Source organism: Alosa pseudoharengus, unplaced genomic scaffold (assembly GCF_046254945.1).
Source record: "Alosa pseudoharengus isolate Yale_2024_CS ecotype anadromous, Long Island Sound unplaced genomic scaffold, YU_APseudo_1.1 YU_APseudo_1.1_scf_11, whole genome shotgun sequence".
NCBI classification, from domain to species: Eukaryota; Metazoa; Chordata; class Actinopteri; order Clupeiformes; family Clupeidae; genus Alosa; species Alosa pseudoharengus.
In genome coordinates this window covers 16290019-16305634 of record NW_027468576.1, presented here as the reverse complement: position 1 = coordinate 16305634, position 15616 = coordinate 16290019, and the positions used below count along the sequence as shown (strand labels likewise).

Genomic DNA, 15616 nt, shown 5'->3' with positions numbered 1-15616 from the left:
ACAATGCACAGTTGCCTGGTGGCAGTTGAAAATGTGCCGCATGTTGTACCTAGGTTCCGTAAAGGCTTCTCCTTCACAGTACAGCTTGTGCTGCTGGTAGCCTGAATGCCCAACAAAAAACAAAGTCATCAACAAAGCAACCTTTGTGTGCCAAAAACACCACCACCAACAGAGTAGCCTTTGTGAGCTTCATTGGGGTTATCAAGCAAGCTTGATACTCTGATACCTGAACTCAGGTCTCTGTGGGTACATGGTACAGATGCCACCACCTCCTATGCCACAGCTTCCCTGTGATTGGGGGTTGTTGATTACTTGGGAGTTCATATGTTATTAATGTTGGACAAGATTTAAGGTTTCAGGGTTTTATTGGGCATATACATTACAAGTGCAGCAGCAGCATTACAAAAATGAGACATTAACATCTTCTCAAAAATGAGACATTAACATCTTCTTTTAAACCCAGAGGATGAAAATAGCCTGTCTGATAGACTTGATTATCAACATGAAGATCTGACACTTGAGTGCTTTCAAGTATCTCAAAATAATATGCTTATTTTTTTATTAATAAATGCCTTACCACTCAAGGTTGCTTGACAAAATAAACAAAAAGAAAGTCTGTAATATCCATTTATAGCAAAACATTAGGACTTAACAGGCATTCCAATTAGTATAGGCTTTTAAAGTATAAAGAGAAAAGTGGGACCACAAACGAAAAATGAAGGTTTTATTTAAAAAAAAATAAGCCTGTACCAATACGGTATTAGATGGTAAGTATTTTTGTTTTGTACTGTTAAGTGTTGTGTTGACTACACAATAAACCATACAAATATATCAAAGAAAGGAGGAGAAACATAGGTGGTTATGGTTTTGTTATTTGGCAGACACCTTTGCCCAGATTACAGATAGAAGACTTACAGATAGAAGAGGAATAAGGAAACAAGAAGTAGTTTGCTTCTACATTATTTCCTGTTTGTTGACAAAATAATTACAGTGGCACTTGGGACAGTCATTCAGTGAGATAGGGAGCAGCGCATCTATTAAAATAACAGTATTGTTCTGCAAAAACCATTAAATATAATCAAAGAAATGGCGAGCATTATTGGTGAGACCCTGCTTCAAGTGCTTAGTGTCAACACCACACTGCACCAAATAGACATTTTCCAAAGAGCCTTTTGTAAAATGAACCTAATTCACAGTTCACTGTCACAATTCCTAGTTCACTGAGTTATTAATGTTGAAACATGAAACATACAAGGAAGGCATCCAGAAATATAATGCACTGTAGAGATACACACTACAAAATACTTTATTCATTAGTGGGAATGAGAAATTCTATGGGAAGCATTACATTAAGTGCACACATGTTGGAACCCTTTGCCGAGAGTGAAATCTTGCGAGAGTGTGTGTGTAAAGTGGGAGAGACAGGTCATAAACGAGGGTGATGCAGGTCATTCAGATATCACTCACTCTTCAAAGGCCACCTGTCTAAAGGCTGTTATTATATTGTTAATCCAGAATGTTAACAGATCAACTTGAAATTCTAGTCAAAAATAGAAATATACCTTTTACCGATCTAGTGTAAAGTTGATTTGTGCTTTCCTATCAAAATGGCTCTTTTTTTAGTTGGTTTGTTAAAAAAATGGGTGGTTCAAAAATATATTTTTAAAAATATGGTGTGTAGGATTTAAGCATGATATTATGTGCTTTACAACATTACTGTGGTCTGGAACAAGGCTCATAGGGTTACAGAGGGGTCACTTTGTGGGATCTTACAGTTCTTGTCAGGATGGAAATCAGTGCCGCGCAGACTTGCAGATTTTGTCATACACCTCAGGGAAGGCACCCTTGCAATTCAACTCATCCCTGAGTTTATGGTACAGGCTTCCATCAAACATTTCCCAGAATTCCGGTCGCTCCATGTAGACATCAGCATAAAGCATCTGGAATCTGAACAAAAAATGAAAGTCAAAAGGACACGTTCACCACAGCCAAGAAACAAGACACAAGTCAGAGTGAATCTTAAGCAAGTGATGTGCTCCTCTGTGAACGTATGCACGGGTCGAAGATGTCCCAATTATTAGGAAGAACACAACCCCCCCCCCCCTCCCCTCCACATGTACGTTGATGATGCAATTCTCATCACGAGCAGAGGGGCACAGACACGGCAGCATGTCACGGCCTTCAGCCTACGTACGGTATGCGCTCCATGTGTTCTGTTATATTTTGCATTACACCACTGTACCCCAGTGTCAACGTATGCACCTTCATAGGAACTCACCCATGAACTTCCCTCACAAACTTCTCCAGCTGGCGAGTGGAGGCGCGGGCCTGGAAGTGCTTGACCCTGGGCTCCCCGTAAGCGCCGATATCCACGTACAACTCGTCCTCGTCGCCCTTCGGGTGTACCATGCCAGGCCGGCTGGACAGCATGAAGGGGCACAGCCACAGAGGGTACACCTGGAACACACGTACCACCAGCTCAGCTTATAGAGGGAACACCTTTGCATGGTCAAACCCAGCCAAAGGGCACAAGACATGTTCACTGAAACTTAGATATTATGAGAGTATCAAAACCAATACAAAACTCATTCAGATCTTAAGTGATGATTCTTAAGTGATCAAAACTCATTCAGATCTTAAGTGATGATTTTACTCATGTTGTCATGGGCGCTGCTAGAACATTTGGGCCCTGTGACAGACAATAACCCCCCCAATAATACTATATATATTCTATATGCTCTTTGGGGTCCCCCTGTCAGTGCTGGGCCCTTAGAATCGTAAAATCGTACTTCTTTTAAGCTGTCCCAGACTTAGATGCTACTTTTAGGTCTAAAATGCTTTGTGAATTACTCTTAGTCAAAAAAATTAGGAGTCCTAAAGTTACGAGTGACACGCCCATTATTTTTAGGAGTTGCTCCTAAATTCGCCAGTTAGGAGCAAGTTAGGAGCTACTTTTAGCCTTAAAATTCTTTGTGAATACGGGCCCAGGTCATTTAATCTTTCCTGTGCATCTGATTTTCTTTTACTCATTTTACGCAGTGATGTATACCATGAATGTGTTTTCTTTACGGACAATAAAAAAGTTTTCCAGACAAAATGGTCTCTGTACTAGTCTCTGTGTGGGTAAAACTGTGTGTTAATATTTGTTTGTTGTTTGTTGTTGTTGGTGCGGGCGTGTGTGCATTTTCATTTCTCTGTAGTGATGACCCACATGGATGTCCTCGTGGAAGCGGGAGATGGCCGCCTGCATGTGCTTCATGGGCACCAGCATGTCCTGCACCACGTGGTGCTGCTCGTAGAGTTGGCGGATGGTCTCGCCCTGCGTCAGCTTCAGCAGCGAGATCTTAGGGGGCACCATCCAGCCAAACACCAGTCGGAAGAAGGGGTTGTTCCCAAACGGGATAATATCCTGAGAGAGGAGATGGAGAGAGAGAGAGAGAGAGAGAGAGAGAGAGAGAGAGAGAGGGAGGGAGAAAAAAGGAGAGGGAAAGAAGAAAACCCATCAGACATAGTGGGATCGATATTTCTAGCCAGTTGATGACAGTAATGTTTTTGCTCTATGATCTTTGTGCTACAAGAAACTGAGAAACAGGAAGGGTCTTTATGCTCAGTGGGTTGAAAGTTTTACAGCACAAACATAAGTCATTGTAATATAATGAGCTGTCAAAAGGTGCTTTCTGTGTTCAACACACACAGTGACACACACAGGAGTGTGCTTGTGTATGCCAACACACACAAACACACACACACCACAAATGACTGTTCTGCCAGAAAAACAATCTGCATAATTTATAATACAATTTTATATACTCTAGGGTGGGGGGTAATTTGTTGCAAGCCACATGTGAGTTCCTGTTTCCTAATGGCAGCAACAGAGAGAGAAAGAGGGAGAGAGAGAGAGAGAGAGAGAGAGAGAGAGAGAGAGAGAGAGAGAGAGAGAGAGAGAGAGAGAGAGAGAGAGAGAGAGAGGGCATTAGTGCTGCTGCCACACATAATGCACTATTGCAGGGATGGACGCAAGACATCTGAAGTGCCCTGTCAGAAGGGCCGTTGACTAAGCTGACCCTCTAATGCACAAACGGAATGAGAGTGTTCTCTAATACAAGCAACCATGCACAAAAAACACAGCTAAATACATCAGAAAGGACAGGAACCAAAAACCACTACAAATGCACCCAAATGTGTCAATCCGTCAAAGAAACAAAGTCAGATCTGGGCAACGGAACAGCAGCACTTGGAAATCCATAATGCAGTTAGACATAAATAAAACCATTACAGCCTCACATGCACATGTTTATATAATCAATGATTCTCAGATGATTGTGTAAACACATGTCATTTAAATATTTCCTGTACAAATAAAAATAATTGTCACAGTATATGCATGAAGTTATTCTCTTTGCTTTAGCTATAGGGATGTTCCTTTTTGTGTGTACTGTAATGCTTGGAGGCAAGACTGAAAGCTCAGTGCGGTATACCTGCAGTTCCCAGAAGATGCTGCGTGTGTGCCTGTGGTAGTAGTGTCTCAGGGGGATGTACTCTACAGTTGTGCAGTCTGTCTTCAGGAAGCTCTCCACGTGCTTGAAGAACCAAGGCTTGTAGTACAGCCCGATGCGATTGATCTGAGAGTGTAGAAGGACAGAGGCTTAATACACACATAATTCACAAAATTATTCTGTTGTGCCCCAGTGCAGTAAAAGACTGTAAGGTGTCCTCCTAGGCGTGGGAGAGTATACTGTATACAAGTCCGTCAGCCTATAGTCACCTTGTCTGGCTCTGCCTCGTTGGTCATGGTGCCAGTCATGATCACTGCCTCATCCAGGGAGTACTGAAGGCCCTCCACAAACTGGTTCTCCTTGTTGGCTGACTCACTGGCAAACTTCTGGCAGATGGCATTGAGGCCATGCACCGGCTCATAGCGGAGCTTCACCCAGGTCTTTGCCGGGATGATCTTTATCTCGGCAGCGACCAAGAACCCCAAGGTTCCACAGGACCAGGGTACTGCATAGAACAAATCGGTGTTCTCTTCCTGTGAACAAACATCAAATGAAACTAGAAATGCAATTCCGAGGAATTACACGAGGGGATGCAATCTGCTGGTTAGGGTGTTGGTGGGGCTGTTGAGCTTGCTGCTAGCTGGTTGGTAGGGTAATTGTGATGCAAAGGTGCTTTTGGAGTAACCAAATTTGAATCTTGTGTGACATGGCATTTTTGAGATATCACACTCAAGGTGTTTTTGACCTTGACATTTGACCTTCAACCTCCAACATCAACTCACTTCATCTTTGAGTTCATGAAATCACTCGTACCAAATTTGAAGCATGTACGTCAAGCCGTTCTGGAGATATAATGCTGAAAGCATGATATATGGCTGGGACTTTTATTTTGACACACACAAAACACTTTAACAGGATGTGTAGTTCAGGTAGAGCTAGATTGTATGCTTAGAAGCTGAGACAGTTGGATTCCTCACAGGTGACACCTGTGCCAGTGTTCTGATTAGCCTGGGAACTGCTCTGAGAACTACTTAACGAGCGCAGCTGGCTCTATTATGACATCACAGCCCCCATTCAAGTCTATGGGGGAAAAATACACTTTTAATTACAAATATCTCAAAAAGTATAAACTTCTCAAAAAAGCCTTGGAAGATCTACGGAACGGTGTTTCAACCAAATTTGTACGTTAAGCGGTTTGGGCTGAATAGCGCGCACAAAAAGGTAAAAAGAATAATAATAATAAGAAGTCTCCGGATTTCAATAGAGGGGATGCATCCCCTCAAACTATAAAAAAATCCAACTCTTCAGAACACAGGCATTTCACTACTTACTATATTTTAAAAACATGTACTACTAACTCAGAAGTGTGCTTGAGTAATCCGATATGAACATACCATTCAAATCAATCAATAAATGTACACAATCACATCGGAATCAATAGAGATATACACAATAGCCTTCAAGGCATTTGGCAAAAGACCTGATACTAGATCTACTGAGGTGACTCAAGGGAGAGCTCACTGTCCTTAAGAAAAGAGTATTGATTCCTTAGTGGCAACCTAGGGGAGTATTGGTTGTCCTCAGCATGAGGGTAGAATCACAGTGATTCAGTGTCTGGGGAGAGCTTGAGTTCTGCACTACCACTGGGGCAGGAGCATGGGCAAGAGATGCTGATAACCAGGCTGGCTTTGTCCTACATGTAAGAGGCTTGTGATCTTGCTGTTCAGACAGCCGGTAAGTAAGTTACCTACGCTTCCTCGCATGTGCAAGCATGTTGGGAAAACAGACAATGGCGTGAGGGAAGTTCAAAGTGAGGAATGCAACACCTTTTGTGAAAAAAAAAAGCTGCTAATAAAAAAAAAAAAAAAAAAAAAAAAAACCAAAGATAAAGATTAGGCTGGAGCAACTGTTCATCATGTCTTTGGTTCTGAGCTATGTGAGGACAGCTTGCTCCCAAAACAAATTGATCAATTAATTATTTTGCTAATCAATGTCAAAACACATGCTGCCTTCACCATATTTCTGTTGTTTTTTTTGTTGTTTTGTTTGTGTTTGTGTGTGTTTCCATAAAGTCTTCTCATAGTGAGGAAAGGGGAAGCAGGGCAGCTAAAACAAATCAGACAAATAAAAACAAACAAACAAAAAGTCAACAAATCAAAACAACACACATGAGCACCGAACACCGATCACCATGGGCGACCGACCGCTCACCTCAGTGCATCGGACCAGACTGCCGTCCGCCAGAACCAGCTCGTAGGCCACACAGATGTGCTGGAAAAGGCCGTAGATGTGTGAGGAGGACTCGATCCCGGTGCCCATGACCAGTCCACCTGTGAGGGAGGAGACTCAGACAGTGAGTGCTATGCTAAGCAAAGTGCCATTCTGACTCATTCCCTGAACGAGACAGGTAGAGAGAGAGAGTGAATAGACTCCAGGAAAATGGTCAAAAGGGGTTGAAAACTTGGTGTTAACGAGAGCATAACACTGATGATGTCCATCCAAGACTGAGCTTTTCAATTATTAACTTTTCAACAACAATTACAAAAGGGGTGTGTGTTTTCCACATAAAACCTCAGAACATTTCTGCATGAGAACTAACTAACATTAAGACCACTGTAGCCTAACATTCCACTGACTATCTTTGCCTAACAGAGAAAATCAATAACACCACCTGCGGGACTTATCGTATATTAAATCCATGTAGCTGCCAGAAGGAAAATATTGCTTAGGCAAACACTTTTGCCCTGATACGAGCACCTACGCTCTCATTTTACACACACTTTATGGTGTTGGTCTCAGCAGACCAGCAAATGAATTTGCCGCTGCATCCCTGGAAAACATTACTGGGAGAGCGTGCACAAACTCCCTAGTAGACCTCTATAGAAACTGAGCCATGAGATGCTGCTCCCCCCACCCCCCCCCACCCACTCTCTAAAAAAAGCCATTTCCTGAACCAGTTTCTACCGCCATGGACAGCATCGTTTGTCATGCCTGATCTGATTTAATCAGAGCTTTCAGCAACCACACAGGAATTACATTACCGAACACAGAAATTTGGTGCTTGCTGTCCATTCAACTGGAGTATGCCACTTTTTGGAGGATATTGCATCCTGAAAAAATCATTTGAGAAACAGGCTCGCTGCAAGGCTAAGTGAAATTTTACATTAAGGTTCAGATTCCAATTCAATGTAATATGGGTTATTAACAGCTGTCTGATTAATAGTGGAGTATATTCTACAGTATAATACAATTTCTGTGCATCATAGCAAACAATTGCAAATGATAAGAAATCTCACAGGTGAAGAGAGCAAACTTAACCCTGGTTCATGTTGAAAACAAAACAACCACATACCTACAGTGAGGTCATCCAGCTCTGGCAACACTGGCAATGTCCAGCCAATGGAATTGAGTAGAGCCGTCACCTGACCCATATTGGCCAGAGGTTCAACACGCACTACCTGTGGGAGGGGGTTAAACGGTGAAATCAATTTACAGTACATTTCTTATCCGTCTTATGCACACAAACACTATTTAAATACCACAAACTGTTGCAACAGATGTAATCTAATGAGAGAAGTATAGAGAAGTAACTACTCACTAACTTACTTACTTACAAACAGATCATACTCAAATAAAAGGACATCCAGGAAAAGCGTCTGTATCGATTGAAGAGGATGAAACTGAATGCTTCTTCTTCCCTTATGGTCAGTCTCAGTCTCACCTGTCTCTTGGTGTCCACCTCCAGTATATCCATCATGTTGATCATGATGTTCTTGTGGGTCTTCTTGTACTTCCCCACTCTAAGGGACACGGTCAGCCAGCCAGGGCGCCCAGTGCACATGTGGGTTTTTGCCCCCTCCTTCCTCCACTCCCGCACCTGTGGGCCAGGAAGTGAGGTCATTCTGGGGTCCGTTTGTTTTAAAGCAGCACCATGGAGTTCTGGTCTAAAACTAGTGAACTACCAGTCAGATGTCAAAACTTTCCAAACACCACCAACAGGCCATGCAGTACTGATGAAGGCTTACTATAATAGGCCTCTTTTTAGTGACATTGTTGATAAGGTTGTGTTAATAAATTAGCCTGGTTGACACCAGACACTTCTCAATTGTAATTGAGAGTGGGTCTGGGAAAGGTTAATTGACTTACAGTACGACCTCGAGCAGGGGCGTCACTAATGGTGAAGTTAAACATAAATTGGTGCATTAAACTCTTACCAAATTGTTTCAGAAGTGTAGCAGTCTTGTAAACGAAGATTTTCAAATGCAGTTGTTTACTCAATCCCAAAGAAATACACGACCATGCCGGATTAGCGATTGAATGTGCCCGTGTTTTAGGGACATCGGAAATGGGCAAATCCCAAAACAAAATCCCAACTTTGCCTTAAATTCGTAGGGGTATTCCCAGGCTATTGATAGATCTCTTTTTAGAGACATTGTTGATAAGGTTGTGTTGTGAAAGCTTTTCTTTCATCTTCACAGTTCATCCACAGCACTAGTGGACAGTCTGGGTGGCTTGTAAGAAATACTGGTGAGTTCATCTCTCCTTCTTATGGTCAGGGACCACCAAAATGGATGTGAAAATCTTACCAAAAGTACCAAAGATAACAATCCTACCAGATCCCTATATGATCATAAGAGAAAAGATCATGCCCTGACAGGGTTCAGATCCATGCCGGACCCTAGCCAAATGTGTAGAACGGTAGTCAAGTCAAGTTTATTTATATAGTACATTTCATACACAGAGGTCATTCAATGTTCTTTACATAAACAAAAGCAAACAGTAATAGCAAATAAAAGCATAGAAGGGCAATACTCAGAGAATAGTTTAAAAGGTAAAGATCATATCAAAAGAAAGAAATAAAACACACAAGGTAAAATCATTTAAAAATAAAGAATAATTAAAAAGACAAAATAAAAGACAAGGTAGAATAATGTAAAGACATATTCAGAATTTGTATCTCAGTGCAATTAGCAGAAGGCATCTGAGAACAGTTTGGTCTTAAGTCTAGATTTTAAAACAGTTACAGTTGGGGCCTTTTTGATGTCATCCGAAAGTTGGTTCCAGAGCTGAACCACATAGCGGCTATAACCTGCTTCACCATGTTTAGCTCTAACATTAGATTTTACTAACAGGTTTTTCACCTGAGACCTGGAAAGGCGACAAGGTGTGTACTGTCTGATAGGTATTTAGGTCCTGCTCCATTTACTGATTTATAAGCAAGCAGTAGTGCTTTAAAGTCAATTCTGTGACTTACTGGAAGCCAGTGCAAGGACTTAAGAATTTGAGTAATGTGTTCAGTTCTTTTAGTTTTTTTGAGAACCCATTTTGTATCACCTGAAGCTGTTTGATAGTCTTTTTAGGAAGGCCTGTGAAAAGCCCATTGCAGAAGGCTAATCAACCCTGCTAAATGATAAATGCATGAATGAGTTTTTCCTAAATCAGCCCTCTAAGTTTGGCAATATTTTTGAGGTGGTAAAAAGCTGATATAGTTATTGCTTTCATGTGGCTGTTGAAATTTGCTGAATTTATAATCTGTAGGCTGCAGTTTCACAAATACAAACATGATTGCAGTTACCTTGACACATTTTGATGCTCTGCTCTACATAATCTTAAAAAATGTTGAGCGCATAACTGCATGCGTAAAAGACTATTGGATAACATGTCACCAACTAGCCTGCTGCTAAACTACTAAACAACTAGTCCTAAACCCTAGGGAAAAGGGAAAACAACAATGTGAAGTTTCACAGAACTTTCACTATGCAGTACCGTGAAGCATAATACACTAATCAGATAACTATGCCACATGTTCTGATGCGCATTCGGATGAGGTTGGTATAATCTGTAAACTAAAAGGAATATCCTGTCACACGATTTAAGAACAATTCTCTGAAATAATCCACTTTAACATGATATCAGTGTCGGCCTTGAAATTAACAAGAGGGATGAGAAAGAACAACACACGAAAGAACCAGGGAGAGAGGGCAGACAGCAAAGAAAACACGCGGAATGGAAAGAATGTCTGATCCAGTATAGTGATCCTTGTTTTCATACTAGACGATACATAAATCCTACGTGGAAAAGAAGGATTAGGAGTCGAAACTCCACCTTGAGCTCGGACTTTGCACAACCTATCTATGTCACCCGTCTGTCTGGTCTGGCCAAGGCCATCGTTGCCACTTAATACGCCAATGTAGCCTAATCAGCGTGTGTACGATTTGCTTCACTAGCCTTACCTGTCTTTGTATGTCTCTGACCCGTTGATCGTGCTGTTTCGGTGCAGAACACATCTTGAAGATGATCCATGCTCTTACATAATAATACACATCGAATATAACGGATAGTGGTAAGAGAAAGAGGCAGACGAAAATCCACCGCTGGTGAATTATAACGTAATCCAAACCCTTTACTTTGATCCACAAAATAAACAAAACGATTAAGCCACCAATGTATAGTAACGGATCCATGCTTCTATACTATACCAACACGACGACCACTGTGTCTGCTTGCTTGCTTGCCTGCCGCCTTAATGGTACACTGGTGGTGGCTTGTAGACTATTCTAGATCACGTCTCTTTGTTCAATAAGCTACATTAGAGTTAGACTACTAGTAGCCTACAACTGCTGACTTCTCCTGCAGTGCTGCCAAACGCGAACTACGGTTACAATCTTACGACTACCTGAAGCTGTGGAAATTGACACTTTGATTTTCAGTGTAACCTGTCTGATGTTGAAGTACAGCCCTCCCTAGGTCTACACTGATTGGCCAAGGGCGCGTCAAATGTGGTGACCCCAGTTGTTGCGTCTGCAACGCATCCAATCAGGAAGTAGAAAGGCCGTCACACCATTCACCAAGTCCCGATATGCTTATTTTCATGCAACAGTTGGATAATGAGATAGCATACGCCTGATTGTGAACTACTATTAACGAGATATCAACCAATAAAGAAAAAGGGTTAGGTAAGCTTGTATGTGGGCCTATTTAGGTTAACATTATAGAACCATTTGTTTCCTTGTTTAAGCCTAAAACAGATTAAGTCTAACCACAATCATGGAATAAAATCAAATGGAATAGTTAATCCAACAGTAGGCCAGGCGCGCCTGCAGGTGTACGTCCGTACGCACTGTGCGTACCATCACTCAACAACGAGAGAACATGTACCTTGTGTGTGTGTATATTCACACCATATTGGCCTACCATACCTTTCCAACTATGCACAGTATCCCATTAGTTGCATGCCATCAGGCTATTTACAATTTTCTATTAAGTAAAGTTAGTGAACACTGACATCAAAATTAACGCGCACACATGTTTGAGCAGGAGAGAATACGCACGCAGGCACGCATAGGCTACTTGTTTTCTTTTACTCGGCTTTCTATATGGTTATCAGCACACAATGTTGAGCTAATTCACTAACTCAATACTCATCATAGATATCACAAGTTTAAACAACGAAAACAGATAGGATGGAGGCAGCAAAGCTAGAGGAGCTATTCAAGATGGGCAAGAACAAGGTTGGCTAAGCAATTGGTGTGGTTGTCAGAACGACTGCATTACACTGGTTTAAAGCCAGACGTTACAGTAGCTATAACACAACTAAAGGTAGCTTTAGCCTGTATAGGGATGTATAAAGTTGCCCAAATGAATAGGTAATTGTAGACGTTGTTGTTGCATTATTGCATGTGGATGTTGTTATGCTATGTATGCACGAACCTAAAGAAAAAATACTGTCCACGCGTGAACGTTTTTTTTTTGGGGGGGGGGTGATGGGTGTGCGTACCATAGCATTAATTCCTACAGGCGCCACTAGGCCCTACTGCACATTAACCTATATACGCCTCATTGTTAGACTTATTGTTGAAATTACTTCTGTAGCATATGAATACACTAAATGCTGTTACATCAGAGGTATATGGGAGGGGCATCCTTGAGACACTGAAGTGATCACTGACATTGACGATGAATACGCTAATAGCCCACCGCTTGCCTCCCCACATCAACATGCTCATCCACGGACCCATCTGGAGTAGCCTACGGACTCTCTCCGTCTGTCAAGATACAGAAGCTAGTGTTCTGAAGCCAGCACAAGTGGGAAGTGTCACAGCATGAAAATTGCAGCGACTTATATATGAGGTGATTCATTGAAGAGGATGTTTTCAACTGACACGATGCTGCATAAACATCGCAAAGGAGCTGCAATTCTAAGGGGGATTTAAATTAACTTTATCAACTCGCTATCCTACCAATTATTACGTGAACAGGTAAATAAAATTCAGCAGCTTAGAACCTACAAAGATAACTAATGTGGGAGAGTTGGCAGCTCTGTATCATATATGTCATTCGTATCAGCAAAAGTTGTCCTGAGGATGTGGAGGCTGACCCAAGACAACAAATCGGCTGAACAGCGACTGTAACAGCTCGGTCTTCAGCCGCACGCCGCAATGCCTTCTCTCCATCATGGGGCCATATTCATAGGAGTGATGCTCATCGTCACCGGCGGCTCCACTGCTTTCCTGCCGTCCAGTCAGAGTAGGCTACAGGCATTCAGTTTGTGCTGTGTGGTCCTGGGCGCTGTGATGCTCATATTGGGTCTCTTCTGGGCAATGAACGGAAAGAGTACTCCAGTGACTTACAGCAATGAGTATACACACGACTACAGCCACGTTCTCTTCACCCCTCCGCACGGAAACCACTTCCCAGAGTCGCAATCCGTCTACTTACAAAGGTTAGTAACATATTGTGCATGATAGTAGGTTGTGTAACTAAGCACAATACAACTTCCCTAGTGCCCTCCGCATTTCAGTATTCTGCGCAATATATATGGGGACTGTGCAATATACTGTGTTATCAGCAATCTTGCTATTTATCAGGGGTCTGTGCAGTGACAATAAAGACATGATAATATATTATAACTCATACAAAATATGATTATAATTTGTAACATTGTTACAGAACAACAAAGCAACAACAAGGCAGATCCATCTGTTAAGTTGCCTGTGGATAATATTGCAGGATGGCTGAAGCCTTAATGGTGATATAACATAATGATGCAAATTAATATTTTTGTTGTGTGGTAAACTGTATCACTATATACTTGAACTTGAGTTCAATATTATGTTCAAAGCTTGTAATGCCGGTTTTCCAAAATGAACAAACTACGCCCAGTGTCATCATCAATTTACTAGAAAGATGATGCACCATAAAGCCATTAAGATGGGTCAATTCTCTCTCTCTCTCTCTCTCACACACACACACACACACACACACACACACACACACACACACACACACACACACATACACAGGAAGGGAGAGAGATAGAGAGAGAAAGAGAGAGCAAGTTACTCCCCTGGGTTGCACTAGCAACATTATCATGTTTTAATGTTAAAGAATACTGCCATCTATTGGTCGTTTCACTTCTGTGTAGCAATCATTGTCATTGATTATCATGGAACACAAATTAGATAGCCGACAGTTTGCTGAAAAGTGTTGTGTAACCTCATCAGGAAGCATAGAATGATGTGTGAAACACATAGAATGAATCATAGAATTCATGTACTGATTTGACATATCACCCACTCATTTCTGTTTTCAGGACTCTGGAGAGACAGAGGAGAGCAGTCTATGAGGAGGACTTTGACTACCCGCCGATGGAGCCGACCTGTTTCAGCCCCTCGGGCAGAGGGCGCCCCCCTCACTGGGACCTGGAGCCTCCTCCTCCTTATGAAGTGGCCATCAAAACCACAACGAGCTCCACACACCTGAGGAGAAGCTACTCTGACACGTTCCGGCCGACAGAGCCCCTCTTTGGCTGCTCGCGAGAGATCAGCTTTGAGGTGTGATGGCGCAATCTTGACTCGGGCCTTCACAATTCTATGAGACTTTTGTTGATTGATTCCCATGTCACTCCTTTCTATCATACACAATCCTCCAATTAAGATGCAAATATTAGCCTTATCTGATAATGTAAGCAGAGCTTCAATATGTTGGCATCCTTGCATAAGAGTTCTCGCCCAGGTTTCTATGTGTGATGTTTAAAGTGTCCTTTTGGCTTTAGTAAAGCAGAGTTGTAGCAAAAATGGCTGCAAAGAAACGTCACTATACCCTCAGAGTTTTCGATTTTGAATTTGAAGGGAAAAAGGACCTGCTCTGTATCCTTAGGTTATGTGGGAGCTATGGACAATTTATCTGCTTTGGATAAATATTCTTTGCTCATCTCCTTTATACGGCCAGGTTGTTACTCGTGTGGTAATATCATCTTTGTGGACTGGTGTATTTGAATGGTGGCATTTGGACATGCGTGAATGGCAAACAGCTCTTAATTAAGTACATATGATCTAAATAAACACTTGTTAACACATGTTTATGCACCATATTTGCAAAACCTTAGATTTATTCAACATAGTATAACTCAGGTCTTACTGAAGTCTATTGCACTAAACCGCTTGTCATTCGGAAAGTTATTGCTACCTCATACACTCAAGTCCTCTTAAACCCCATCAGATCACTGTAGCCAGAAACATTTATTGTTTGGATTTTCCCCAAAAGGGTCTCCTAAAGATTAATCTTAGAACCACTGAATTCCAAAAGGACACAACAACATATTATATAGATCTCTGCATTCCAAATATTTTTATCTAATATTTTGAGCATTGTGGGGTCAACCCACTTTATTGTCATTGTGCAGAGTACAAGTACAAAGACAACGAAATGCAGTTTGCGTCTAACCAGAAGTGCAAAAAGCAGAAAAGTGCAATGTGAGGTTGATGCATTATCAAGCAATTCACAATATAAACTATCAATGAACTAAAGTGGGAAGGTGGAAGCATGCTAAATGCCTGAAACCTTGTAATGTATTATTTTACAATAAACATATTGACATTCAAAGAAAATACATTTCACAATCTCCCAAAGTAAACACAATGTAATTAGCAATCCAAATCACAGGAGGCCCTTTTCCTTTTAGATGACATGCAAGCACAATATCTATGTTGTTTCAAATATATTGTCTTTCAATATAAAATGTCCTATTAAATGGATGTTATGCAAGTGCAATTTTATTTTCACTGTTACTGAGTGTCAGATGTGTAATTCATAGTCATAATTTATCAGATAATCCAAAG

General features: G+C 41.5%; 1 protein-coding gene across 1 annotated transcript; it reads right to left on the bottom strand.

The window, feature by feature from the left end:
- Window positions 1-346: 346 nt before the first annotated feature.
- Window positions 347-11222, bottom strand: dhcr24 (24-dehydrocholesterol reductase). Its single transcript, XM_076278129.1, has 9 exons — window positions 10730-11222; window positions 8218-8373; window positions 7849-7954; window positions 6708-6826; window positions 4766-5029; window positions 4479-4622; window positions 3212-3409; window positions 2279-2457; window positions 347-1947 (listed from the first exon to the last, which is right to left on the bottom strand). Exons 1-9 carry the CDS (start codon window positions 10958-10960, stop codon window positions 1794-1796), a joined length of 1551 nt encoding a protein of 516 aa, XP_076134244.1. The 5' UTR covers window positions 10961-11222; the 3' UTR covers window positions 347-1793.
- Window positions 11223-15616: the final 4394 nt, after the last annotated feature.

Coding starts and splice junctions, on each gene's coding strand:
- dhcr24 (XM_076278129.1), bottom strand. CDS start 10,960: ATGGATCCGTTACTATACATTGGTGGCTTAATCGTTTTGTTTATTTTG. Junction 8,374..10,729: donor TCAGAGACATACAAAGACAG/GTAAGGCTAGTG, acceptor CCTGGCCCACAG/GTGCGGGAGTGGAGGAAGGA. Junction 3,410..4,478: donor GCATCTTCTGGGAACTGCAG/GTATACCGCACT, acceptor CTCCTCTCTCAG/GATATTATCCCGTTTGGGAA.